This window comes from Terrapene carolina, unplaced genomic scaffold (genome assembly GCF_002925995.2).
Source record: "Terrapene carolina triunguis isolate 2854851 unplaced genomic scaffold, T_m_triunguis-2.0 Scaffold228, whole genome shotgun sequence".
Lineage (NCBI taxonomy): Eukaryota > Metazoa > Chordata > Testudines > Emydidae > Terrapene > Terrapene triunguis.
The window spans coordinates 2,157,663-2,184,190 of record NW_020664579.1 but is presented as its reverse complement, the minus strand read 5'-3'; the positions used below and the strand labels follow the sequence as shown (position 1 = coordinate 2,184,190).

Below are 26,528 nucleotides of genomic sequence, written 5' to 3'. Positions count from 1 at the left end.
CATTTACTTATCCTGTTCTTAACAGACACAAGGTGGAGAAGAGACAATAGAAAAGATGGGTGAAATATGGCTTTTGATGATGGTTTTTGAAACGCTGGACTGCTGGTTAGCGATGAGTGAACGCTTTTGGCTGGCAAGTTGGCCACAACACTTGCTGCTTGGATCCTGGCTTATGATCTGGTCAGGGAGTCATCAGATTGAATCTTTTCTTAAACAAGGCAGGCTTGGATGAATACAGTATAGTTGACTTCGGGATTCGATGAAAAGCCAAGAGAGTGAGAGAGAGGCTAAAAGGAATTAAAAGGGGGCAGAAAATAACACAACAAGGGCAGGGAAAATGATGCAGGATCTTATGTGCCTCTGCAGTGCTGGCAGTCGCAGATCCCCACTGATGGGCTGAGGATTGAATGTCATGATAATGTGATGACTTTCAGCACTCACAGGTGAAAACAAAATTAAGGCCAGCCCGCCAGCCTTGCTCTCAGAAAGAAAGTCCTTTACATGAGCCAAAATGAGTGGCAGTTCAGAGGGATGGGCTGGGATGGGATGCAAGGTGGGTCGGGAGATGAGTGGGAGAACTGATCTGAAAAAGTCTTTGCCAAAGTCTCTCTTTAAGAAACCCAAAAGGGGGAAAAGTGGGCATCCTTGTTCATTGCCCACATTATTTTGTCCAACAATTAGGCCTCAAAGCTGTCACACCAATTCTGGTCTATTAACTTCCGATTCCACATCTATTTTTTTTAACCAAGCTTAATTTCAACAGTCCTTGGATTATATCAATGTGGCCTTCTTGGTTTAAACCAGGGGTTCTCAAACCTGGGGTCGTGAGGTTATTATCTGGGGGATCGTGAGCTGTCAGCCTCCACCCCAAACCCCGCTTCACCTCCAGCATTTATAATAGTGTTAAATTTAAAAAAAAAAGTGTTTTTAATTTATAAGGGGAGGTCGCACTCAGAGGCTTGCTGTGTGAAAGGGGTCACCACTAGAAAAGTTTGAGAACCACTGGTTTAAACTAATCCGGCTTCTTTGTCTGATTCTCTTGCACTTGTTACAACATTGTGTTGTAAATAACTTGACCTGTTTTTCTTGGTTATTGTATCATCTTATGAACTTTTACATACTTTTTATATTTGAGTTCGCAATAGGGCTACGCTTTGTAGGCCCAATAGTCACAACGTTCCCATTGAAGAGGAGTAGGATCTGGTCCCTAGTGTTCATTCTTTCCAGGTGCTGAACTATATTTCAAACAGGGTATGCAGTGAATCAAGAATAATGGAAACGTCCACAGCTAACACCCACACACTGTTCTTAAAAACTTACCCTCGTAAATCAAGTTCCAAAGCCTATTCTCAGAGTGCAAGACATTCTAGCAATACTTCCTGCTTTACCCTGCATCTCTCTGCTTTCCAAAGTGTCCTTGTTGGTCCATAGCATGTCTCTGAAGTGCCTTCTGTTTCTCTGTATGCTCCCTTCCTACCGCCTACCAAAGGTTTTAAGGCTTCACAACTTTTTTTCCCCAACACCCAATAAACTGCTTGGTGAAAAAATATCCACCATCAAAGGGTGGATTAATTAAGCAGTCTGTCATGAGGAGTGCGTGTGTTTATGCTGTGTTAACTGCATCCTCTTATTTTAGTGGTGCGTCTTTAATTCCCTGGGCGGCCTGTTGATAATCAGATACCTCCAAACTATTTTACTGCTGTTAAAAAATTTGTCAGCTCCATGTGTAGATTAAGTTAATTACTCTGATATCTAAAAATTGTGAGATACAATTAGAATATTTCCAGCGTTAAGATTAGAGATTGATCTATCCCCGTAAGAAATTTCCTGTGGTCTAAGACCTCTCAAAACCCATATGAACCATGGAGCTGAGCTAAAAATTCTTTGGCTGCAGCCTAGACTGTCAGTTTCACTGGCTTTTAATATAAAATACCTTTCTCCCCTCACCCACAGAAGAAGCAGTAAAATCACCCTGGGGACAGTGGTGAGGATCTGTTACAGCTAAAACAGCGTCTTTATTCCAGGAATTACTATAAACAGCAACAATTGAATTCCAAACTGTTATATTAACACCACAATGTATAAAGATGCTGTAGCACTATCTAGTAAAATCTCAGGTAATTCACTTCAACACAGTATGATTATGGAGGTGGGAATAATTTATACCCCTGATCCAGTCCATTTAAGTCAATAGAAAGATTTACTACAGTGGGCTTTGGATCAGGCTTCTGATGGGAAATGAGGGAATGACCTGACTGGGACTGTTACGGGTATAGACAGGCCATTGTTTTGTTCTGTGCCTACCACTCTGGGATCCTGGTCCATGACTACGGCTCCTAGGCACTATGGTAATACACATAATTGATAAGGACAAATAGTATAGCGAGTGTTGCTGATTCCACAGTAATGCCCTCTAACACAAATGAGGGGTTTGTAGCTACAACTGGTGTGTGCACTGGGGATTTGAACTGTCCTCTGCTGGCTCCTGGTGATGGAATCAAGGCTCTAATGGGTCTCTTCATTGCTAATTCCTGTCGTTTACTAACCACTTTGCAAATTCAGGTTTTATAGTGGTGACAAGTGCTCAGGCACATTGAAAACTTGCCCCATATTAAAAAGTGCATGATGAGTCTGCTAATCCATCTAGGGCAGAGGTTTTCAACCTGTGAGGCGTGCTCCCCTTCATGCGAGTGAGCAGCAGTGCCAGGCAACTTGGGCCAGCCTCACGCCACCTCCACCCCCTGACTCACCTCTTTTTATCTGGGGTGGGGGGCGGGGCAACCAAAAATTGTAACTCAAGGGGGGGAGAAGGGGGAGCTCAGCTCAAAAAGTTTGAAAACCGCTGATCTAGGGCTTCTGGTAAGGTCATAAATTACAGGAGTGAGGTGCACTTCAGGAGAACACAGAGATCAGATTTATAGCCCCCAAGTTTGCTTCCTTTTATTTTATAAAATACATGGATCCAACTTTATTAAAAAAAGCGGTAAACACCTACAACCCACCCCCCAAAGCACTACCACATCCCTGTGCCAGGCTCCAGTGCTCTCCACTATGCATTTGTTTACTCTTAGCATTTGGGTAGCTTTCAGGGAGGCAATTATCTGCTATTACCCTGATTGGTTCCCTGAGCTGCAACGCAATCCTTCTTATTGTGCTCCCATATCCACTGATGGTTTAATATTACCATGCTGTGTAAAAGGGGTGGAGGTGCATCTGGTTTGGTTTTGGTTTTTTTCCTTTTGGGAAATGTAGAAGCTAGACTGAAAAATATAAACAAAGGAAAAAACTCTGGTAATTGAGGCAGTGTGTGAGTATCTGCAAGGTATTTATATGGCCTCTGTGAGATAGGAAAGTACTAGTGTTCCCATTGTACAGAGGGGGAAATCAGAGGCTAAGTGACTTGCCCAAGGTCATACAGGCAGTACCTGTGGTGGAGCAGGGACTTGAACCCAGTTCTCCCAAGTTCTAGGTTAGAGTCCTAACCATTAGACCAGGGGTAGGCAACCTATGGCACACGTGCCGAAGGCGGCACGTGAGCTGATTTTCAGTGGCACTCTCACTGCCCAGGTCCTGGCCACCGCTCCGGGGGCCTCTGCATTTTAATTTAATTTTAAATTAAGTTTCTTAAACATTTTAAAAACCTTACTTACTTTCCATACAACAATAGTTTAGTTATATATTATAGACTTATAGAACGAGACCTTCTAAAAACGTTAAAATGTTTTACTGGCACGCAAAACCTTAAATCAGAGTGAATAAATGAAGACTCGGCACGCCACTTCTGAAAGGTTGCTGACTCCTGCATTAGACCATCCTGTCTGTGTGTGTGTGTGTGTGTGTGTGTGTGTGTGTGTGTGCGCGCGCGTGTGCGCAGATACATAATTTCTTTTTAAATCCATGAATCAATCATTTCATGGGAAGGGGACTGTTCAATGGGAATTCAAGGGCACTGTTAATGAGTATCAGAAACATGAATTAAATTATCACTTGTATGGAAACAGCATTTAGACAGGACTCTTTCTGATAGAATAATTGTATGGCGCTTTTTTCAATGGTAGGTTTATCGCATTTGAACAGAGATCAGCTGATGAGCTCAGAGCATCTTTGGGAAAATGGAGTAAGAGAAATTACTCAGAGGCGCATGTTAGTTATTTAGATGAGCAGTAGCAATGTGCTTGGTGCTGTATGCCAGTGGAGGAGGGCAGTCCTGGAAACTGAGGCCCTCTATCCACAAAACAAATACAGTATAGGCAGCAGAGTCCAGTCTGCTCCTGAAACTGGAAGTTCCCATTACCCAGATAAATGTCCAGTTCTTTTTTTGTTTTTTTGTCATTCTAAGCTTCTATCTTTGGGGCAATACCTTGGGAGCAATGAGTTACCCAGGTGGGTAACCATTACTCTTATTATATGAGAAGGTAAATAGAAGTACCTGACTTGCCTTCTCTACCATTCATACACCTCGGCCCTATCGCCTCTTCTGTCTCCTCTCTAAACTAAACCTTTTCAATCTGCTCAGTCTCTCCAAGCCTCTAACTCTCGTCACTGGTCTCTGAACCCCCTTATTTCTGCTATATCTTTTGCGAGATGGGATGACATAAAATGGACATGGAATTCTACCCCTCAGAGCACCCTAAACACTTCCTCTCCCTCCTTGTTGTTTATGCCTTTCACCTAATTGTAGATATATTGCATGTCTCCTCCCTTTGATCATTACATAGCATTCATTGTTCTCCTGGAAGGTGCTGTTTCCTAATGTCACTGAATTGATTGTATAGGGAATCCTACTCTCCCACTATTGCAGGCAAGAAACCTAGGCTAAGATTTTCAAAGCGACCTAGTAATAAAGTTAATGGAAATTGGATGCTCAAATGCCTTGAGCAGCTTTGAAAATTTCTGCTGTTTTTCTTTTACTGGAGCAGCAGTTAAATGGGAAAGTTTTTCAAGTGAGTTTCTCCATAATGGCTGGGCCTGCAAGTCTCTGCGGCAAGAAAGTTAGTATCTGCCAGTAGGATTTTAGTGGACACTGCAGCCAGTAATTTCTCAAGAGGAAGAGCAGAGGTATGGGAAGAACAATATGATGGGGAAAATATTCAAAAATGGATGACCAATATCTGGACAGTTCTCACCTCTGTTCATACAGCTGCACCAGTTCTGTTTTCACAAGCAGTTTTTGTGACTGGAAGGGCTAAGAGCTTGTACTGAGGCAACTTTAGAAGCGTCTACCAAGTTAAAAAACAAAATGAAACAAATATTTTGAGTTTAGGGGATTAGGAAAGAGAGATGGATGGAGTCTTTTACCTCTAGGACGCTGCTTTGACTCTAGTCCAGAGACAAAATTTTCAAATGTGACTAAGGGCTTGACTACACGTGAAAATTAACCTGGAATAAGGTAGGGTATGAGTTTAAAGCAGATGAATCATTCTTGCTTTAACTTCGTGTGTGGATGCTCTTATTCTGAAATAAGAGTGCCTTATTCCAAACTAGCTTAATTCACTGCCAAGGAGAAATGGCTAGAAAATAGGCTATTGTTTTTCGACTGCAAGTAGCTGGGGTGGAAGTAATTTGGATTGTTTGCTATGGAAAAACTAGCACTCTTTAGCTCGATCTTTGTTTCCTTCCTTCATATACTGGCTCCAGCTCACCATATTCAAAGCAATAAATACCAGGAATTAAGTGACGCTTCTACAGCAAAAGGCCTCTGTTAGAGGTGGCCTGTAGAGGGGACAAGGAAGGTGAAGTAACACATGCATCACTCCCTCCCTCCTTCCTTGATAAAATAGAGGCATAGCTATCCGAATTTTTGGATGCAGAACGCACACAAAATAAATGGCAATAAATTTTGGCTTTGCTGAACAAAGGGTACACAATGGTTACATAGATTTATCCAGGTTATAGTAGCCGTTACTGACCCCGTAAATCATGTCAACTGCTTTAAAGGGAAACATAGCCATTTGGGGTTTTAAAAAAAAACACACAACAAAAAACTCCCCATAGTTTAGGTTCAATACACTTTACTGTCTCTTATCTCTGAAGCTTTCAGTCAATAAAGAATCTTTCCACAGAAAGAGGAGTCCTAAATGTTTCATGTTTCTGAAAGCTAAAGCTTCAAGACACAGTTTTGGAGATACAGATTGGATAAGCACCAGCCAATGCTGCTGACCCTGGCTTGTTGCAGATGGTGCCGTTTTTAACATGGTTTGGTAATCATTGTTATGCTTCTCTATATTAAAGAGACAAGGTGGGTGAGGTAATATCTTTTTATTAGACCGACTTTTGTTGGAGAGAGAGAGACAAGCTTTCAAGCTTACAGGAGCTCTTCCGTGTAAGTGAAAAAGCTTGTCTCTTTCACCAACTGAAGTTGGTCCAAAAAAAGATATTAACTCACTCACCTTCTCTCTCTAATATCCTGGGACTAACATGGCTAGAAGTGCACTGCAAACAATTCTCTTCTCTTAGACGTTTTCAAATGTGTTCATGTAGCCCATTTCCTCTTCAGATCTCAAAGACGTTTACAAATTTTCACCAATTAAATCCCCCTAATACACTGGTGAGGTAGAGAAGTATTGGTTGTTAGGCCCATTTTACAGATTTAATTTTTTTTTTTGAGTAACTAGAATGGATCATTCCAGACATTATCAAGCAACCAGGTGTTTCTCATGTGTGCGAGGTCTCTAATGTTTTTATGTATGGCCGGCAGTCATACTACCTCAGGCCGTGGCTTCATCAGATATCACAACTTGGAGCAGTCCTGATCAATAACTTTTTGGGACCTCCATGAAACACATCATGCTGCAAGGAATAGTGGTGGGGATTCAGTAAGTAGCATCTTCTTGAATCAGTCCTGAATGCCCCCATACTTGATGATGACCTGTTCTGTTCATTCCCTGAGGGCACCTGACATTGACCACTGTCAGAAGAAAGGATACTAGGCTAGATGGACCTTTGGTCTGATCCAGTATGGCCGTTCTTATGTACTGTGCTGGAGCATACAGTGCTGCTGGAGATATAAAACCAAGGCCCAAGACATTTGTGATCGTTTAAAGAATCTCTGGCTCTCATGATAAGCACAAGAAGCTGCTCAGAGGCTTGGAAGGTGGATTAGTGAGCAGGGTGCAGGTGAGATGGCCAGAGTTGCACAACAAATTAAATGATCACGTGATCTTGGACAATCTAGAACTTGCGTACGTTTATAAAGATACATTTTACAGTGCATCACCTGTGTATGAATCTAAACATATGCAGATAAAATAAGTCAGGTCTTTGATAATCTTCTGACTTAATGGTTCCCCCATTGCTTAGCAAAGGTTTGAGTGCTTTGTGTAAAAAGAATGGGAGATTGTGGATCTGTGTACTAGTAGAGTGATTTGGGATCTTTGGAAGAAAGGTATTATATAATTGCCAGTCATAGGAATGTCAGTAATTATTACAATTTTCCGGGAGCCTTTCCCTGGTTCTGTGGCATATCACACATCCACTTTGGTTTCCAGAATATAAATTCCCCACGTACTCCACTGAAACCAGATTTACAACTTCAGGTTTAGGATTTTGACATAGCTCTGACATGTGCTGCAGTTAGCTTTTGGAACTGTTTCCCTTCTAGGATCTATTCGATTCCAGTCATTTACAGGATCAAACTTGTTTTGCCTATTGTCTGCTAAGCCACTCTGCAGCCAGCTCTTATTACTGGAGACAACATTTAGATTCTAAATATTGCACTCCAGATGCTTCAATCAGAAATCTTTACCAGCCTTAATTATAGGAGTGTTTGCAAGACTGAGTGCATATTAACTTCCACAGCAGTCATTGGATGCATATTTAAATTTTCCATTTAAAAGCTGAATTAGAATTTGATATTATTGTCAAGTTGCAGGAGGTGGGGTGCCTCAGACTTCCATATTGCAAAGACGTAGAGAAAATCATAAGCCCTTTCTCTGTGATGTTGTGGTTGATTCTCTGTGATCCAAGAGCCCACGTGGCAAATCTGATGGAATGGGCCTGCATGAAGTTTCCATCCTGTACATCAGACCCCAAAGGTAGTGCTGCCAATCAAACCCTGCTTGTGATCCATTTCTGTGCTGGAGTGTAGTTTTACGTTGCCTGTGCAGCAGCAGGCAGGCAAACCAACGGCCAAACACATCAAAGACAAAATGGTGCCAGAAAGCCCTTTTAGAAGAAGCTGAAAAGGAGGGAAGGTGGAAGTGAGAGAAGAGGAGAAAGTACTTATTTGTCCAACGTGTAGCAGGGCTTCTTTCATAACCTGGAATTGAGTGCAAGTTTCTGTGTTGCATATTCCAGTGTCAGTATTGCATTGACTACAGCGGGGGTAGGCAACCTATGGCACGCGTGCCGAAGGCGGCACGGGAGCTGATTTTCGGTGGCACTCACACTGCCCGGGTCCTGGCCACCGGTCCGGGGGGCTCTGCATTTTAATTTAATTTTAAATGAAGCTTCTTAAACGTTTTAAAAACCTTATTTACTTTACATACAACAGTAGTTTAGTTATATATTATAGACTTATAGAAAGAGACCTTCTAAAAACGTTAAAATGTATAACTGGCACGCGAAACCTTAAATCAGAGTGAATAAATGAAGACTCGGCACACCACTTCTGAAAGGTTGCCAACCCCTGGACTACAGAGACCGCTAGTGGTTTAGCCTGACCAATTGCAAACAGTGTTCATTGCTGCTGAACTTGAGTAACAACCTGCATATACAGTACCTCCAGAACTTGTAGGTGGATGGTGGTTTTTATTTCTTGTTCAGATATTGTGTACCCAATAAACGTTGCTGTTTTACAGCAGAGGCATTCATGTTGCTTAGCAGTACAGAAAAGTGATCAGTGCTGCCCCAAGTTGCATCCGAAGAAGTGGGCTGTAGCCCACGAAAGCTTATGCTCAAATAAATTTGTTAGTTTCTAAGGTGCCACAAGTACTCCTGTTCTTTTTCCAAGAAACTTCGAGTCTGAGTTAAACATAACACGGCAAGAGATGATAGATAAATAAAAGGGAGCCGAGCTCTGGAAAGGCAAGAGTTACAGCAGTGAAAGACCACGAGGTGCTTATTCCTCTTGGTTTGTCTTCTAAAATTGAATGTAGTACAATGAAGAATGAAGGTCTCTGGCTGCAAGTCATGGTATGCACGTTGGTGTGTACAGTGCCATTCACTCACAAGCAGGATTGTACAGGGTTTCTGTCAAACTGCACAGATGCTTTTGGAAGCACATTGCATGAGCCTGTGTTGCAAATTCCTGCAGCCTGAATGACTGCTACACTTGGCAGCAGACAGCACTGTGTGTTCGGGGGGGTTTAAATTAAGAGCCCCAATTCTTTTATATACCGACTAGCTGGGAAAGAAAAATCACTCCAACGTTTCCTTTGACTTTACTGATTTATTTAAAATGTTTCATTTTCTCAATTTCTTAAACCATTGTTCCATATGTAGTCCATCTATTCAGATAGCAGTTTCCTCAATTCAGAAAGTCAAGGTGTTCAGAGACTATGGCGATGGAGCATATAAGTACTGAGAGAATCTAATCCGATTGTGTCCGGAGGATACATTTTTTTTTTTTTATTAAATCCAGGCTCCTCCCAACACTCTGGGCAAGTTGGATCCTCATTTTACAGATGGAGAAACCAGAGGCAGAGGAAATAAAGCAAAGCTCTACTCTGAAAAGTGGCTTCATAAACTTTGCACCATCTTACTAAGGGGATCTGCCCCCTCTGTGTATTCAGTCATAGTTGGCTGACCTTAGGGGAAAAAAGTAATTTTTACTGCATTTCTTTTAGTCTGGCAGAGCCAACCTAGGTAAGAGAGGGCAAGCTGGAGTCTGTTCCTTCTTGTGGCTCATCAGAAGAGGGTTCCTGTGATTTGAATCTGTTACATCTAAATCCAGTAGTGACAGATGTTGCTGAGGGCAGAATTTCTCAGCATTAACATGACCTGCAAAGAACCCACGTTAACTCTCGGATCCCATAGTGTGTTCGGTGAGACTGCAGCTAGAAAGAGCAGCTTTTTACCAGTAAACTGAGGATACTTTACTCTGGAAATCATTGAGAAGCACTACATGGGGAACCTCTGCAGAGCCACCTTTCAGAATAGTATTACAGGAAGTCAGGAGCATAACTCTGAAAGTTCCCAGGTCCAGTCCTGTGCTCAGCTCTCCAGACCACACCTCCCTCCGAATGTTTACTGCAACAGTGACTCAGTGAGCTCAAGTCTTATGGAATATGTGGGAGTGAGCCATGTAATATGTTATAAATAACCAGCTATATATTGGGGTTGGGGGGGGTGTGTGTTTGTTTGTGTGTATGTATATGCACAAACACACAGACATACACAATAATATAATAATAGCCGAGCATAGATGTGCGAAAAGTTGGTAAAGTCTCATTATTATTTTATTTCAGCTCATTCAGACAAACAAACTGAAGCACTATCCCAGTATCCATGGAGATTTCAGCAATGATTTCAAACAGCCATGCGTTGTGTTCACTGGACATCCCTCCCTCAGGTTTGGGGATGTGGTGCACTTTATGGAGCTGTGGGGAAAATCTAGCCTTAACACTGTTATATTTACGGGTAAGTGAAGTGTGCTGTTCAAGTACAGAACTGGTAATGTGTCATATGTTCTTGTTGGACCAGATTCCCAGGGCCTCCCTTGTTCCCGGGTTTGATGACTTCAGTAGGAGTTTGTTCAAGTGAGGCTCTCAGGATTGACATCAGTGACAAATAATTTATACTGCATTTCATTCCTGTTAGCCCTGCGGAGTTGATTCTTGCCCTGCATAGCCAGTCCTTGGCTTTTGTAAGCAAGATCTTTGTATGTACTGCAGTAAAATGCCTACAAGAGATCAGCTCTTGGATGAAGAGCAGTTGGCTCAAGCTGAGCCCTGCCAAGACAGAAGCGATGCCGATTGGAAAAAGGAAATGCTTTGATAAGCTGGCCAAGCCTTTGTCTCCAACTTCCATCAAAAGCATACAGCCCTTATTCATCAAAGTGGTACAAAATCTCAGGGTCCTCTTAGACTTCTTGCTACTCTGGGATGACCAGGTAGACTCAGTTTCCAAAATGCCTCCCTTTACCTCCAGCTTGCTAGGAAACTTCATTCCTACCTTCTGGCCGGGGACCTAGCCACAGTGACCTATGAGTTGTCACCTCCAGGCTGGATTACTTTAGCTGACTGTATCTGAAGCTGAATGTGAAGATGATACACAGGTTCCAGCTGATCCAGAACGGGGCAGCCTACTGTCTCCCTGGCTCAGGCACTGAGAGCAAGCCTGTGCTCAAGTCCCTCCACATTCCCCCAGTCAGCTCCCGATGCCAGTTTAAGGCCTTGGTCCTAATTTTCAAAGCAATTAATGGATCAAGCTCCTGCCGTGTCAAAGGCGGATTGTGATCTATGAACGACTGGGACAGGTGCATTCCTCTGTGACAATGCAGATCCCAAAGCCCAGGAGAAAGCCCATGAGAGCTGGGAAGGAAACCTCCTCTAAGGAGAACAATCTTCCAGAGGTGATCAGAGTTTGACCGTCGTTAGGAAATGTTGCAAAGCCTTCCGCCCTGAGAAAGCCTTTCCACCATCCCTGCCCCAAGCAGAGTTCTGGCCCTGTACTGGGAAAAGTGCTAGAGACTCTGCTTTTTTCTCTGGAAGGTGCCCTGATACTATGGTGAGGAGACAGCTCCGTAGACAGTCACGTGCATCCCCATTGAAAAACCAGGATATAGTCCCCCTATTAAACAGACACTACATTTTGTCACTAATGAAAGCCAGAAGAGGCCTATTTGCAAAGCATGAGCCCTCCTGAGTGACTGGTTATGGATTTTTGTACCATACTCAGTGTTATCTGGGTAGTCACTCCATCATTAGCTGCTTTAGCTCTGATTCCAATAACTGGCAACGCTGCCATATAGCAGCATACCGCTTTGGAAATACCGAACCTCACGCCTATTCCGGACTCCTTAATTTAGGGCCAGGTTCTGATGTCCTCATGTTGATTAGTACCTTACTCCACAAGTAGTCCCATGGAAATTAATGTAACTACTCGTGCAGTAAGGTATTACCCAACATGAGCAAGGGTAGCAGAATCTGGCCCTTACTGAGAAGGTGTTTCATTCTGAGCCTTCCTGCAAGGAGAAACAAGTGTCCTATCAGATACTAAAATGTACTCATTTTGAGATCTGAAGAAATAGAGCAGGTTCTCTTATTTATATAGCTGCTTCACAATGCTATTAGGAGACCCTAAAGCTGGTGGCCAAAGCTTAGCGCGTGAGTGAGCATTGGCACTGACCCAGCCTATGTGAGGCCTCCTGAATGCACTGGTAGCATGGAGGTAAAAAAGGTGAATATCCTATTCTATTGTGTGCTGTCCAGTTCTCTACAGATCCACTAGGATTATGGTAGAATATTTGTTGAATAGTTCCTTATTCTTCCATGAGTCTAATACTGACACCTAGCCTAAACTAAAAGGAGTAATTATGAGGAAAATGGTGAAAATGTATTTGCTGAAGGTGACACTTATGCAAAATCATCTTGAAATATGAAGTGTTTGTGTTGGATTTTTGTCAGGCTGAGAAACCAGGCCACTCAGGTGGGTTTGTGATACTGAAAAATGGTAAATTGTGGTGGTGTTTTTGTTTTTTTTGTTTTTTTGGGTCTGATTAAAACTAAGAGATGCTGTTTTTGTCTTGATTAAATTTGTTATAGAAAAATCAGGCAATAATGCTTTCAGATGAAATGGTGCTGCTCTGTTGCTTGATTGAGCTAAGACTAATTGTGGGCATAATTTTCATCAAATTAACTGAAAATAACTAGGGGGGAAAAAGAGAAATCCATAAGTGAATTAACATTGCCAAACGACAGCTTGTCTAGACTAGGACATGGTAATAGGGAGAGGAATTGGGCAATCTTTGTTCCTGAGACATCAAATATCTTCTGCATTTTTTTTTTCCTCTCCCAGAGCCTGACTTTTCTTATCTGGAGGCACTGGCTCCTTATCAACCTCTGGCTATGAAATGCGTTTACTGCCCCATCGACACGAGACTGAATTTTATTCAGGTGTCCAAGTTACTCAAAGAAGTCCAGGTAATGAAATCTCTCTTGCTTTCCCTTTATATTTATACACTTACACCCACCCACCCAAAGGATACTTTCACTGTGGATGATCTTTATATTAAAGAAATGACTCTTTGTGTTTTCTTGTTTTGCCAAGTCTCTATAAGAGAACACACAGCATATGCCTCCTCTTCTAATGGCCTGCACTGAAATATGTACAAAATGGCCACCAGTCTCCAGACAGTGGACTTTAAACATTTAACGGCTCACTCTGCAAAGTAGCAGTAGGTATGTAGCATAAAACATCACACATTTCCAAGATTGAGCCTCTTAGCAGTTTATAAACGCAATCATTTTTCCTTTTGAATCTTTCCTACTTGTTTAAATATGCCCTGGATGTGTGTGATAAGTATTTATGTCCCAAACGTGCAAAGTGTGCTGGGTTCCCTCAGCTTCATCAACTTCAGTTAACTCCACCATCGCCTGGTCCCTCAGGCCTATAATCACAGCCTCCTCTTTGATACGGACACTGCACTTTCTGGGCCTTCACATCCAGGCCATATTCAAATCCTGTTGCTTCCTTTTTTCTCTCCGGCCAGACTGCCAGAGCTCTTCTTCAAACTGACATCTCCCACCTTGGCTACCACAGTATCCTCTTCAGTCTTCCCGGCATCCACCTCACCTCACCCCACCCCTTTCTATTCAAAACGTTGCTGCTAAAATTTTCTTCCTGGCTCATCCCTTCAATCATGTTACCCCCCCCCACCCCTCCTCCTGTTGGGTTCTTCTATTGTCTCCCTCTTCAACACATCCAACACACGTGATAGTGTGAGGGGCTGTGAAAGAACAACCTAGCCAATCATCTCTTCACATTGTGAGCTTCCCCTTCACTCCGTGAATGATGGCCGATTCCATTGTTTGCTTCTTCCATGTTGCCCTCCTCTGATCAGTTCTCACAGACGCTGCCTTGTCCATCAGACCCACGCCTCTACCATGACCCCTCTAGTAAACAGCCTATTAGTGATCTGGTAATATAGCTAGTTTTAAAAAAATCTATGAAGCCTCCAAATGGTCCGTTTGGCTAATATATGCAACCATATATTCCTCCTCCTGTCACCTTTGTCTTCCCACCCTCCACTCCCTTGTATTCTACACCCACCTGTGGCATTTTTTCCCTATTTCGAGTGAAAGCTTTTTGGGACTGTCTTCAGTTTTGTTTGTACAGCACCTGGCATAACTATTGACATTTATTTGTATTCAAGTGCTGCCTCGGGACACCAGTCAGGGTCTGTTGTGCTAGGCACTATACAACACATAACATAACAGACTGTCCCGGTCCTGAACCGCTTACTCCAATCCTGATTAAGGGCGTCTGGATGCTACTGGAACACAACTAAGGTTCATTGCTAATGTACAACCATGTTACAAACCTTATAATTGCAGTGTCAGTACTTGCATTATATACACCTTCTAGGGCAGTGCACATTGACAGTTGGACATCTATCTTCACCACCGTCTTCTCTTTTCTTCTAGCCTCTCCATGTGGTTTGTCCAGAGCAGTACACCCAGCCTCCACCCACCCAGTCCCATCGCACAGACCTGATGATAGACTGCCAGCCGCCGGCAATGTCCTACCGCCGAGCAGAGGTGCTGACTCTCCCGTTCAAGCGGCGCTACGAGAAGATTGAAATCATGCCAGAAGTGAGTGACAAAAGGAAAACAGCATGGTGGCCCCTTGCTGTCTAACACCACATTGGTCCTGATGCTGTGTGTGTCTGTAGTCTCTTTAGACAGAAAGGTGTTGCACATATGACTTATATTGTGTATGACGGTGCAAAGCACTTCCCACTAAGCAGAAGGCTAGAATGAGAGGTACTCCTGAGAGGGTGTTCACAGAGTGAATATATTAAGGTTGACGGAATCACTGTGGGAAAGCTAAAAATGTTGATTATCCTTTGCAAGCACGTCACACTTCAAAGCACATCACACATATGTTAATCCTCTGTCAACACCGGTGAGGTTGCCAAATACAATCCCCATTTAAAAGATGGGTAAACTGAGGCACTGAGAAGCCGAATGATTTGCCCAAGGTCTCACAGTGAGTCCGAGAGAGAGCTGGGAATTGACAGTCAGGGCTACTGGCTTCTGTCTCCTGCACCACTTGCTAGAAAAACCCTCTCCTTCTCTTGTGAAACCATGTTAAGGCACGCTAGCAAATGGCTTAAAATCATAGAATATCAGGGTTGGAAGGGACCTCAGGAGATCATCTAGTCCAACCCCCTGCTCAAAGCAGGACAAATCCCCTTATTTAATGTTAACAAATGATGATTCAGTAAATGGCCTTAGAGTCCAATAAGTGAATTGGTTGATTGTAACCATCTAACATAGGCTCATAGACTTTAAGGCCAGAAGGGATCATCATGATCATCTAGTCTGATCACCTGCACAACGCAGGCCACAAAACCTCACCCACCCACTCCTGTAATAGGCCCATATCCTCTGGCAGAGTTACTGAAATCCTCAAATCGTGATTTAAAGCCTTCAAGTTACAGAGAATCCACCATTTACTCTAGTTCAAACTGGCAGGTGACTCGTGCCCCACGCTAGAGGAAGGCAGCCCCCTCTGCCCCCGGACTCCAAGGTCTCTGTGAATCTGACCTGGGTGAAAATTCCTTGCTGACCTCAATTATGGCAATCAGTTAGACCCTGAGCATGTGGGCAAGACCCAGCAGCCAGAAGAATTCTCTGTAGAGCCCTCCCAATCAGTGATCCATTTCCCCTGTTGAAGATATTTGCTAATACCAGTCCCAGATGGGCCATATGCCATTGTAAGGTAATCTCATCAGACCATTCCCTCCATAAACTTATCCAGATCAGTCTTGAGACAAGGTAGGTTTTTTCCCCTCCATTACTACCCTGGGGAGACTGTTCCAGAACTTCACTCTTCTGATGGTTAGAAACCTTTGTCTAATTTCAAGCCTACATTTATTGAGGGCCAGTTTGTTCTTATGCCAACATTGGCCCTTAACTTAAATAGCTCCTCTCCCTCCCTGGTGTTTATCCCTCTGCTGTACTTATTGAGAGCAATCATATCTCCCCTCGTCATTTGTTTTGTTAGGCTAAACAAGCCAAGCTCTTTAAGCTTCCTCTTGTAAGGACAAACACAAAGTACTACACTTAGGAAGGGAATAATCTGTTGCACAAATACAAAATGGGAAATGACTGCCTAGAAAGGAATACTGCAGAAAAGGATCTGGCGGTTATAGTAGATCACAAACTAAATGCGAGTCAATGAAATACAGTTGGAAAAACAGTGAACATCATTCTGGGATGTTTTAGCAGAAGTGTTGTTAGCAAAGCATGAGAAGTAATTCTTCCGCTCTACTCATCACTGATAAGGCCTCAGTTGGAGCACTGTGTCCCGTTCTGGGCACCATGCTTCGGGAAAGATTGGACAAATTGGAGAAAGTCCAGAGGACAGCAACAGAAATGATTAAAGGTCTAGACAACGTGACCTACGAGGAAAGAATGAAAAAATTGGGTTTGTTTACTGTGGAGAAGAGAAGAGCGAGGGGGGACATAAGTCTTCAAGTATGTCAAAGTTTGTTATCCTCCTCTTCTTTATAAATTATTCTCCTTATCCAATGAGGATAGGACAAGGAGTAACAGGCTCAAATAGCAGCAAGATAGATTTAAGTTAGACATTAGGAAAAACTTACTAACTGTCAGGGTAGTTAAGCACTGGAACAAATTACCTAAGGAGGTTGTGGAATCTCTGTGATTGGAGGTTTTTAAGAACAGGTTAGACAAACACTTTGTCAGAGATGGTCTAAATAATATTAGTCCTGTCTCAGTGCAGGGGACTGGAATAGATGATCTATCGAGGGTCCCTTCCAGTCCGACATTTCTGTGAGTCTCCATTCCTCTGATCATCCTAGAAGCCCTTCTCTGCAACTGTTGCATTTGAAGTTATCTTTCGTAAATAGGGGAGACCAGACCTGCACACACAGTATTCCAGATGAATACTACTTATGCCTGTCACATTGATTAATAATGTATTAATCCTATAAACTATGCACAAATGTTCTCTTAATATTAAGTGACCTGTATTCTAACAGACATGATGTTAAAATATTTTGACAATACAATCAGCACAGATGTGTCTGTGGATCAAAGGTGAGGCTGTTTACAAGCAGACTATATAGCCCCATGGAAACGGATAAAAAAAAATCTGTTTTTCATTGGAGGAAAAACAATACCCTTAGTGTTAACACAGGATACAGAGCTACATGAGGAACTGTACCTGAGTAACAAACCGCAATAAGCCAAGCTCCTACCACCACCATATCATCTGTATCCAATTCAGTTTTGTGAGTACGCCAGCACCTGCGGAGGTTATCCCTGGAGTTGAGGATGGGTTTTTAATTGAAAAATATACTCTCAGATGCAACGTCACTGTGGCATGTGTATTTGTTGGAGCCATTTGCATATTTATTGGATCCTGTTAAAGCTAGGGCTAGTAAAATGTGACGTATGTTCAGGGTTGTGACCAAAACAAATCTTGTGTTAGCAGGGTGATATTCACCCCCTATGCAGAGAGCCAGGTCAAGACCTAGGGAGCATTTAAATTCTACTGTCAAGTCCTGGGGCTTTCCTTCAAGCCTGAGGGTTTGAGTGGTACCTATTCCTTGGCCTGGCTCTGCTCCAGGGGCAATATCACCTGTCTCTGAAAACAGCGAGGCTAACAGCAGAGTAAATCCTGCAAAAAAACGTTATTCAGACATTCTTGTATTTTAAATACATTCCTTTCAGAAAGAGGAAGGATGGCCCACTGGTTAGGGCACTGGTACTTGGGAGACAAACACTGAAGTCCCTGCTCTACCACAGACTTCCTGGGTCAACTTGGGCAAGTCACTTAGTCTCTCTGTGCCTCAGTTCCCCCTCTGTACAATGTGGGTAATAGCACTGCACTCCCTAACAGGAATGTTGGGAAGATGAATACTTGTGAGGCTCTCAAATACTCTGCTGCTGGAGTCCAGATGACTCTGTGAGAGAGAAAGAGATGCCAGCTGTGTTTGTTTTCCTCGAATATGCTGGCCCACAGGCTTATTGGCAAGAATATTTGCAGAAACCGCCATTTTTCTTTTCCAGCAAATACCACTAGCTATAAAACTTCCAGTCACACCAGAAACCTAATTCAAAGCTATTTGTCCATTCAGGGCATGGAAACGTCCTCCATGACCCATTGGAACCCCCTGAGTTTTAAAGCATGGCTGCCAAATGCTTGAAGCCAACTCCTCATGAGCAGTGCTGAGGCTAAAATAGGTTCATGTGAAACATCTGTCGTCGTTTTGAAGCCCGCCTGGCTTCTGGGAAGCGTGATTCTTTGCAGAATATTTGTCAACAGAAAAGAGCCAATGGGATGGATAAATTGGTCTTTATGAATAGTTCACCCAGTCTGGGGTCCAAATAGGAACCCAGAAGATAGTTCTGGAAAGGACCTCCTAGAGCGTCTAGTCTGTTACCTGGCACTTGTGTGGTACCACAGCCTGTGCACTATTTCTCACACAGTGCAGCTGAACTCCCTGAGAAGGATCCAGCCTCTTCAGTGAGACTCTCCGACCAGCCATGGGGAAAATAGTGAGGAGAGGAAGAAGGGGAGTTGAAATGATTGAGCTAGTGTCACACAAAGTACCAACAAAACTCCCCCCCTTTTTGGTGGCCTCAACAGAGACCAAGAAACTGAATGGGCCATGGAGACTGAATTCCCAACATATCCCTAGAGCTGGTCCCTCCAGGTCAGGTCGGAAGTACACTCGGGGTGGGCTGTGACGAAGCTTGCTCTGTTGACCGTTAACCAGTGGAGAGAGGGCTTCAGTCTCCAGAGGAAGGATCGCCTATGGGCTTAGGTGCTACTTGGGAATTGGGAGATCTGGCGTCTATACCTCCCGCTGCCACAGCTTGGGGCTTTCTGTGCAGTTTTTGTACTGCTTTAACTGTATCTGTTTAGAAATTAGTATAGTTTGAGGTACCACTGTAAAAGTGCTTTTACTGGTATAGCTGTGTCCACATGAGGGAAGGAGGGGGGATGAGAGAGAGAGATTTAACTATATTGGTATAAAATCACAGCCCGGGATACCACAGTGGTGAACTCAATAGAAAACCCTACTAATAAAGGGCTGTCAATAGGGCATCCTTCACCAGCACTGAAATGTTAAGAGAAAATGTCATAGAAAAGATTTTGTTCATTCTCTAAATGAACGTAATGCTGGTGAAAGGTGCTGAATTGGCCGTGCTAAAGACTGAATCCTCTGGCCACCCACACAACAAGTGCCTCTGCTGAAGGGGTTAACTTTCTCCCCCTGCACTGCCAACATACCTCCAGGACGACCCAGCACAACCACATGGGAATCGAATTCTGTCTTCCTGGTCCATGCAGTCTTTGACCTTTGATTCTCACAATAAGGATGGATGCCAGTTGGCGCTAACCACAACTCAGTCAGGCTATGCAAATCCCTGACATCTCTAAGAGTGTAATCTCTCCTTCTCCCTATTATCAGCCATGCCCTCTAGTACAACTGATCTTTAAAAGGATCATTCTAATCTTCAAAGACCTGAGAGGAGGGGAAATTGCATTCTATGGCATGTATTTGTTTCACCCCCACTCCTCCCCCCACGTCACTTAACATCCCAGAGAACTGCCCCCACTCCACCTTTCGGGAGTTGTCATAGCCCCCTGCCGTTCTGATCCTGGAGAAAAGACCAGTGTGTTGCTCCTTTGTTCTGCAGAGGAGCCATTAGTGAGTTGGTTTGGAAAGGTTTTCCCCTTGCACAGATGAATTATCTATTTCAGCCAGGGTTTATGCCGGCTTCCCAGCCATGTGGAAGATTTCAGTGTCAGAAGATGCCTGCAACATCCCCATCTGCAGGGAGGGCCATTCGGGGCCAAAATCACACCAACAGTGGTCCCTGTATGGTGGAAAATCTCAAGCGACGGTGTAAGTGGCAACACCACGTGCTTGTCTGGTGGTGAATACCACCACCCCGTGTTGTGGGGGGGCTGGGCTGCCACAGGAAGGGGTATTTTACAGCTCTCTGCATCAACATTGTGAACCCAGCCTGTTATCTTTCAAAACACAACTTAAACCAAAGAACAAACGCTAAAACCTGCTCCGGAAAACACCAAATGTCTGTCAGCCCTTTCCCTTTCTCTCTGGTACATTAACTTCCATAGACTTTCAAACTGTACAAAGAGGTGTGTCCAGATTTGTCTCCTGATTCCTTAACTCTCTTGTTAAAAGTGAAAAACCCATGAGTCATTGTGGTCCCAGTAGCAACAGAATGGCTTCACTGTTGTGTGCGATGAAAGGCGGCTTTCTGTTAAAACCGCTTTCCTCCACATCCCCACCCAAAACAATCTTGGCGAACCTTTCTAGGGTCAGATTCTGGTCTCTTACACAGGTGTGAATCCATGGCGGTCAGTGGAGTCACTGTGCATTGAGATCACTGTACCAGAGAGGAAAATCTTGCCCAGTAAGACTTTTAGATGTTAATGAGATTTACACTTAGTACAGCCTTTGTTCAGTGAGTTTTTGACTCTCCAGTGGCACAAGGCTAGGGCTGGCTCTCCAGAGTATTATGGAAGCATTTTCACTTTGTTTAATTAATCTGTTCCTTTGAGCGTCTGCATGTCACTTTAAAAAGGCAGCTTACTGGAAATTGGTTAGGCATTGTCTGTTCACAGGAGAGTATGGGGGATGGAAAACATCTTCTGGAGCAAACAGATAAATTTGAACAGTAGCCTTTGAGCAAACAGTGTGACTCCAGTTTAATTACAATTTGAACAATGATGCCTATCACATGACTTCAGCAGCAGGCTGTGAAATTGAATGAGGGCTGTTTTGTTTTTAAAATATTCTTCTATTGTAAAAGCTCATTGGGGAAAGGACCAGTGCTACTGGATGTGTGTGCGTCTTCTAGCACAATGGGGCCCTGGCCTTGGTTGGGGGACCTCTAGCAGTGCCCCACCCCTAGATGAACTCCCCTTCCTGGGGACTCACCAGGCTGCCGTGCGGTCCCACCACACTGGACCCGTTTGCTCTGAAGTGTCTCTTGGTCTGGGTGGCTCAAGCTGTACTCTTCCTTGGTTCCCTTTTCCTTCGGAAAGAGAGAGTGGGATCAGTAAGGTGCGGCCTGTCTCAGACCTTGCTCCATTGAATCTTATCCCTTCTGGGTAAACCTTCCTGCGTGCTCTCTTGTTTAGACCAAGACCTGTTCCACTTGCAGAAGATGGGATAAAAGGGGAAGGTACTGGATTGAAATTCACCACTCTCACTAATCTAACAAATCTTTTTATAGAGGGAAAACACTAGGAAGTAATGATCAGTTTCTCACAAGTGGGAAGCACCTCAGGACGCTTTCACTGCAGTCCCCTCCAGCACTGGACAATAGACAGCTTCAGCTGATAACTTTTTGTTCTCTCTCTTTATACCTATGCATTAGTCTTTCATTTCTGTTAACTCTCCTCCCCAGTCAGTCCAGGTTTTCTGCTCATCCAAACCAGTTTCTTCTAGCTTTGTGATTACTTGAATCATGTTTGTGGGGAAGACAAAAGCTAATCTGTGATGTCTTACACGTGACTTTATGCTGTGCTGTAAAACTTTTAAATCACAGAAGACTTCTGTCAGGCCTAACCAAACCTTCACTATCAACCAAACCTTCACTATCAACAAAACTGGGAGGAGTGATAGATACGCTGGAGGGTAGGGATAGGATACAGAGGGACCTAGACAAATTAGAGGATTGGGCCAAAAGAAACCTGATGAGGTTCAACAAGGACAAGTGCAGAGTCCTGCACTTAGGACAGAAGAATCCCATGCACTGCTACAGACTAGGGACCAAATGGCTAGGAAGCAGTTCTGCAGAAAAGGACCTAGGGGTTACAGTGGACGAGAAGCTGGATATGAGTCAACAGTGTGCCCTTGTTGCCAAGAACACTAACGGCATTTTGGGCTGTATAAGTAGGGGCATTGCCAGCAGATCGAGGGACATGATCATTCCCCTCTATTAGACATTGGTGAGGACTCATCTGGAGTACTGTGTCCTGTTTTGGGCCCCACACTACAAGAAGGATGTGGAAAAATTGGAAAGAGTCCAGCGGAGGGCAACAAAAATGATTAGGAGGCTGGAGCACATGACTTATGAGGAGAGGCTGAGGGAACTGGGATTGTTTAGTCTGCAGAAGAGAAGAATGAGGTGGGATTTGATAGCTGCTTTCAACTACCTGAAAGGGGGGTTCCAAAGAGGATGGAGCTCGTCTGTTCTCAGTGGTGGCAGATGACAGAACAAGGAGCAATGGTCTCAAGTTGCAGTGGGGGAGCTCTAGGTTGGATATTAGGAAAAACTTTTTCACTAGGAGGATGGTGAAGCACTGGAATGCGTTACCTAGGGAGGTGGTGGAATCTCCTTCCTTAGAGGTTTTTAAGGTCAGGCTTGACAAAGCCCTGGCTGGGATGATTTAGTTGGGAATTGGTCCTGCTTTGAGCAGGGGGTTGGACTAGATGACCTCCTGAGGTCCCTTCCAACCCTGATATTCTGTGATTCTAAGTGAAGTTGCCTATAAGTGTAGGCATAACCAATTAGGGAGGATGCTAGCTTTATATGGATGCAACTTCTAGGTTAAAAGGCTGTGTGAAGCATGTCTTGTGCACGGACTGGCCCTGGGGAGTATCTTGGCCCTGTGCTTATCTGAACTCAGGAACTACAGTTCTGGCACTTGATGGGTGGGTGGGGAAGTGGAAATGATTGGCCAGTAACTAGCCTCAAAATTTACTACAAAAGGCTCATTTTATCCTCAATCATTGTGCAGCCTCTCGTTGCATTCAGTGGGATTCTGCCTGTGAACTGAAGGTAGTGCATGGCCTGAACTGAATTCCAATGACCATTTTACCTGAGAAAGGACTAGTTAAAGATTTAGGATTTGACCCTCAGCCTGCATGTACCTTTATCTTCCATGCCAACAACTGTAGCTGGCCATCAGCAGTGTTTGGTATGCCAGATCCTGTTCAGTGGTGGAAAATACAATCCCAAGTGAGAGATTCGGCAGCAGTGTTTGCTAAGAAGTTACTTACGCAAAAATCACAGTAGTGACACTTCCAAAAACAAACCTCTCTGCAATTCTCCTAGTTCGCGGGGCTGCACTCGGGCAAAACGCTGGCAACTTTACTCTTTTATGGGGTTGATTCTTTTTGGTAAAAATTAAAATGGAAACAGACCAAAACAGAAAAGTAAAGAGTGTGAAACTAAAACAGCCGCAAGCCAAACTCAAACCTGCCACCTCCCAATCTAAAGGTTGATGACATTAATCCCCATTGCTACACTAGTATTGATTCTTCCCGGGCCTCCAGCAATATGAACATGGAAGGAAATCAGAACACTACCAATGTTTTCATGTTAGTAACACCACGCAAGTGCTCTTCTGTGTGTAGGGGGCTGATCAGTGTAATGCTAGTCCTCAGGTGTTTGTGTGTGTTTTTCCATGGCGTAGCATTCCACAATGCTAGCCCATGGCACTAGGGTTGAAGTAATGACTGGGAGGTAGAACTTTCCTTCTTGTTGCATGGCTGGATGTGACGTAATAACCTTTGGTTTGGGTCACTGAGCTTCCATACTAAGAATCAGCCAACTCTCGATCAATGGAAGATGAGCCGGTATCGTAGAGAAAGTAAAAGTGAATGCCTGCTGCAGAGCGTTGTTGACTGTTAATGGCTCAAGTGTTGCGATTTACTGTTCCTGCGTGGTTAATACTCAATAGAGCGGAATAGCAGAGTGCTTCAGTGACAGAAGAGGCACTCTTCGAACTTTCATACAAGGCAGCTCCTTTGATTTAAGACTCTCTTCCTTTACAATAGTTGTCGCCTTTCATTGTGTTCTTTGTTCGAGCCAGTTCTGTATTGATTCCACAGTGCAAAGGGGCAGGGAGAGAAAGTGCCTTCGATCGCTGCAAGCATAGCTATTTTTAGCTCTGAGGCCAAATCTGAAGCTGTGACTGCCAACATATCGCTTTTCTTTTACATTTTGCTACTGAGGCCTCTATGAGTGTCTATTATTTTCCAGTGGAAAACATCAATCGGTCCCTTTTTAAGCCGGTGTTCTCAAATTTCTTCATAGGATGGGTCGCCTCTTAATAGTGACACTGGGTAAGATTTTCAGAAATGTTTAACGTTGGCCTAAATGCTTCCATTGAAGCCAGTGGTGAAACTCCCATTGCTTCACTGGGAGTGGGGTCAGGCCAATGCCGAGTGCTTTTGGAAATCCCACGCATCGCTTCTGTTCAATATTGTATGGATCATGGCCTCTACCACTTGCAATCACATAACATCCTTGCAGCAAGTGCTTCCATAGGAAAGTATATAGTACCCACCTCCTTGCACTGTGGGGAGGTGGCATGGTATAGTGGTTTAAGACAGTCCCCTGCTCTTATTCCAAACTCTGCCATGGACTTGCTGTGTGATCTCTAGCAAGGCATTGATTAACCCCTCTGGGCCTGGACTGGGAATAATCCCCATCTCTGTGAAATGCATGGAGCTCCTCCTCCTGTTTTTCATGCATGTGAACAGCGTGTGGCAGCGGCAAGACCGCTTGTGTTCCCTTGCTAGCAGTGTACCAGAGATGCTTAGCTATAGAGGCCCGACTTTCTAACAAGCTCTGTTCCCAGGTAGGCATGGAAATGAGTGGCTGGAGTTTCAAGGGAGCTCGGCACCCTAGATGCTAAATCCTTCTCAAAATCTGGCCCCAGTCATGGATGCCAAGCAGAGGACTAGGCTCAGATGAGAGAAATCTAGTGGAGGTTCTGTCCACGGGCGGCTGACGTGATATCGCGTGGGGTATGGGGGTTACTACTATGGGGAAATAGTGAAGTCGATCCCTGCCCCTTCCTAACATGGTTGTGCTTACCTTTTGTTACCTCTCTTCACCATCTGGAGTCCCAACAGCTTCTGAATCCTGAGATCACTACTAGCCATCTTGGGCTGGCTAGGATTTGCAGCCTTTTCCATCAGATTCAGGAGTTCCCATCCATGCCTTTGGTACCTCCACATTGGATAACTGCAGTGTCCTCTGCTGGGGCTGGCCTTGAACACTAAGTGGAAAAGTCAGCGGATGCAATATAGAAATACTCATTCACTTCATGCTGTTTGTGGCAGGGACCCTATAATATCTGTGCTCCAAGGACGGCATTGGCTTCCAGTTCACTGGTGCAGGTCAAGGTGTTTAGTTCTGACCTCTTTTTCTCTGCCTGGCTCACCAGCATGTGACAGTCGAGATGCTTGTGCTCACGGGTCCTGGATTTGTATGTTTAGAGGCTGCTGGCCAATCCCCCAACTCAGGAATTGGTTTCCCCAACCACCTTGGTCTGGCACGTTCTGAGTCTGCCTGCGCACTCTGCAAGGCCTGTCAGTTTGCTCAGAGTTCCCCTGCAGAGACGTACTGGGGGGGGAGAGGGGAGGGAGTTTTAGATGGCATGGGGACCTCTCTTTATACAGTGACAGTAAGTTTTATATGGATATCAATATGTAGGTGCTTTATAAAGTTGCACCTGGGGCCAGACACATGTTGATCATAAGGAGGAGGGAGAAAACTTGTTCACCTTAGCCTCTAAGGATAGAACAAGAAGCAATGGGCTTAAACTGCAGCAAGGGGGAGGTCTAGGTTGGACATTAGGAAAAAGTTCCTAACTGTCAGGGTGGTTAAATGCTGGAATAAATTGCCTAGGGAGGTTGTGGAATCTCCATCTCTGGAGATATTTAAGAGTAGGTTAGATAAATGTCTATCAGGGATGGTCTAGACAGTATTTGGTCCTGCCATGAGGGCAGGGGACTGGACTCGATGACCTCTCGAGGTCCCTTCCAGTCCTAGAATCTATGAATCTATGAATCTATATTTAAAAAATTGCTATTTACCATGAACGAGAAAGTTTAACAGTCTGCGACTAAAGAGAAAGGCCGGCGGGAGGCTAGAGTGGGTGACTGAAATTTGCTCCCCATGTCACTTCCTAGTTGCCCACCTTCTGCAAACCTCCGCATCCACAATGCTGACCATGGAGCATTTACTGCCACATCCTCCCTCCAAAAACGAGTGGGCAATGCGTATTCAAAAGGGCTGCCGTTGACTGAAATTCAGACCCAAATCTAGAGGTTGAGTGAAAACAAAAAGCAGCAGAAGCACTTACGTGAGCTTCAACAAGCTGGTGCCAAACAAATTCAGCTTCCCCTCCATACTTTGCCGTCCAGACACTAAAAACCTGAATGTGAAATTGATTCTGTTTTGTTTTTGTAGTGTCCAAGATGTAAATAAACAGCACGAACAATGGGAAATTAGACTTGGAGTGCTAATAATCAAAGGTGTCAGTAACGTAGCTAATGCTTTTTAAAATTAGGTGTCTCTTTAACTGTCCATTTCATAAAAGTTGCCCCTGGA

The 26,528-nt window shown here is 44.0% G+C and overlaps 1 protein-coding gene across 2 annotated transcripts in view; it reads left to right on the top strand.

The window, feature by feature from the left end:
* Positions 1-26,528, top strand: part of INTS9 (integrator complex subunit 9) — an 82,721-nt gene that overhangs the window by 51,884 nt on the left and 4,309 nt on the right. For both annotated transcript variants that reach the window (XM_024203525.2, XM_024203526.2), the window contains exons 12-14: positions 10,407-10,578; positions 12,958-13,082; positions 14,586-14,753. In XM_024203525.2, the coding sequence (XP_024059293.1) occupies positions 10,407-10,578; positions 12,958-13,082; positions 14,586-14,753 (465 nt within the window). The remainder of the gene's footprint in view (positions 1-10,406; positions 10,579-12,957; positions 13,083-14,585; positions 14,754-26,528) is intronic.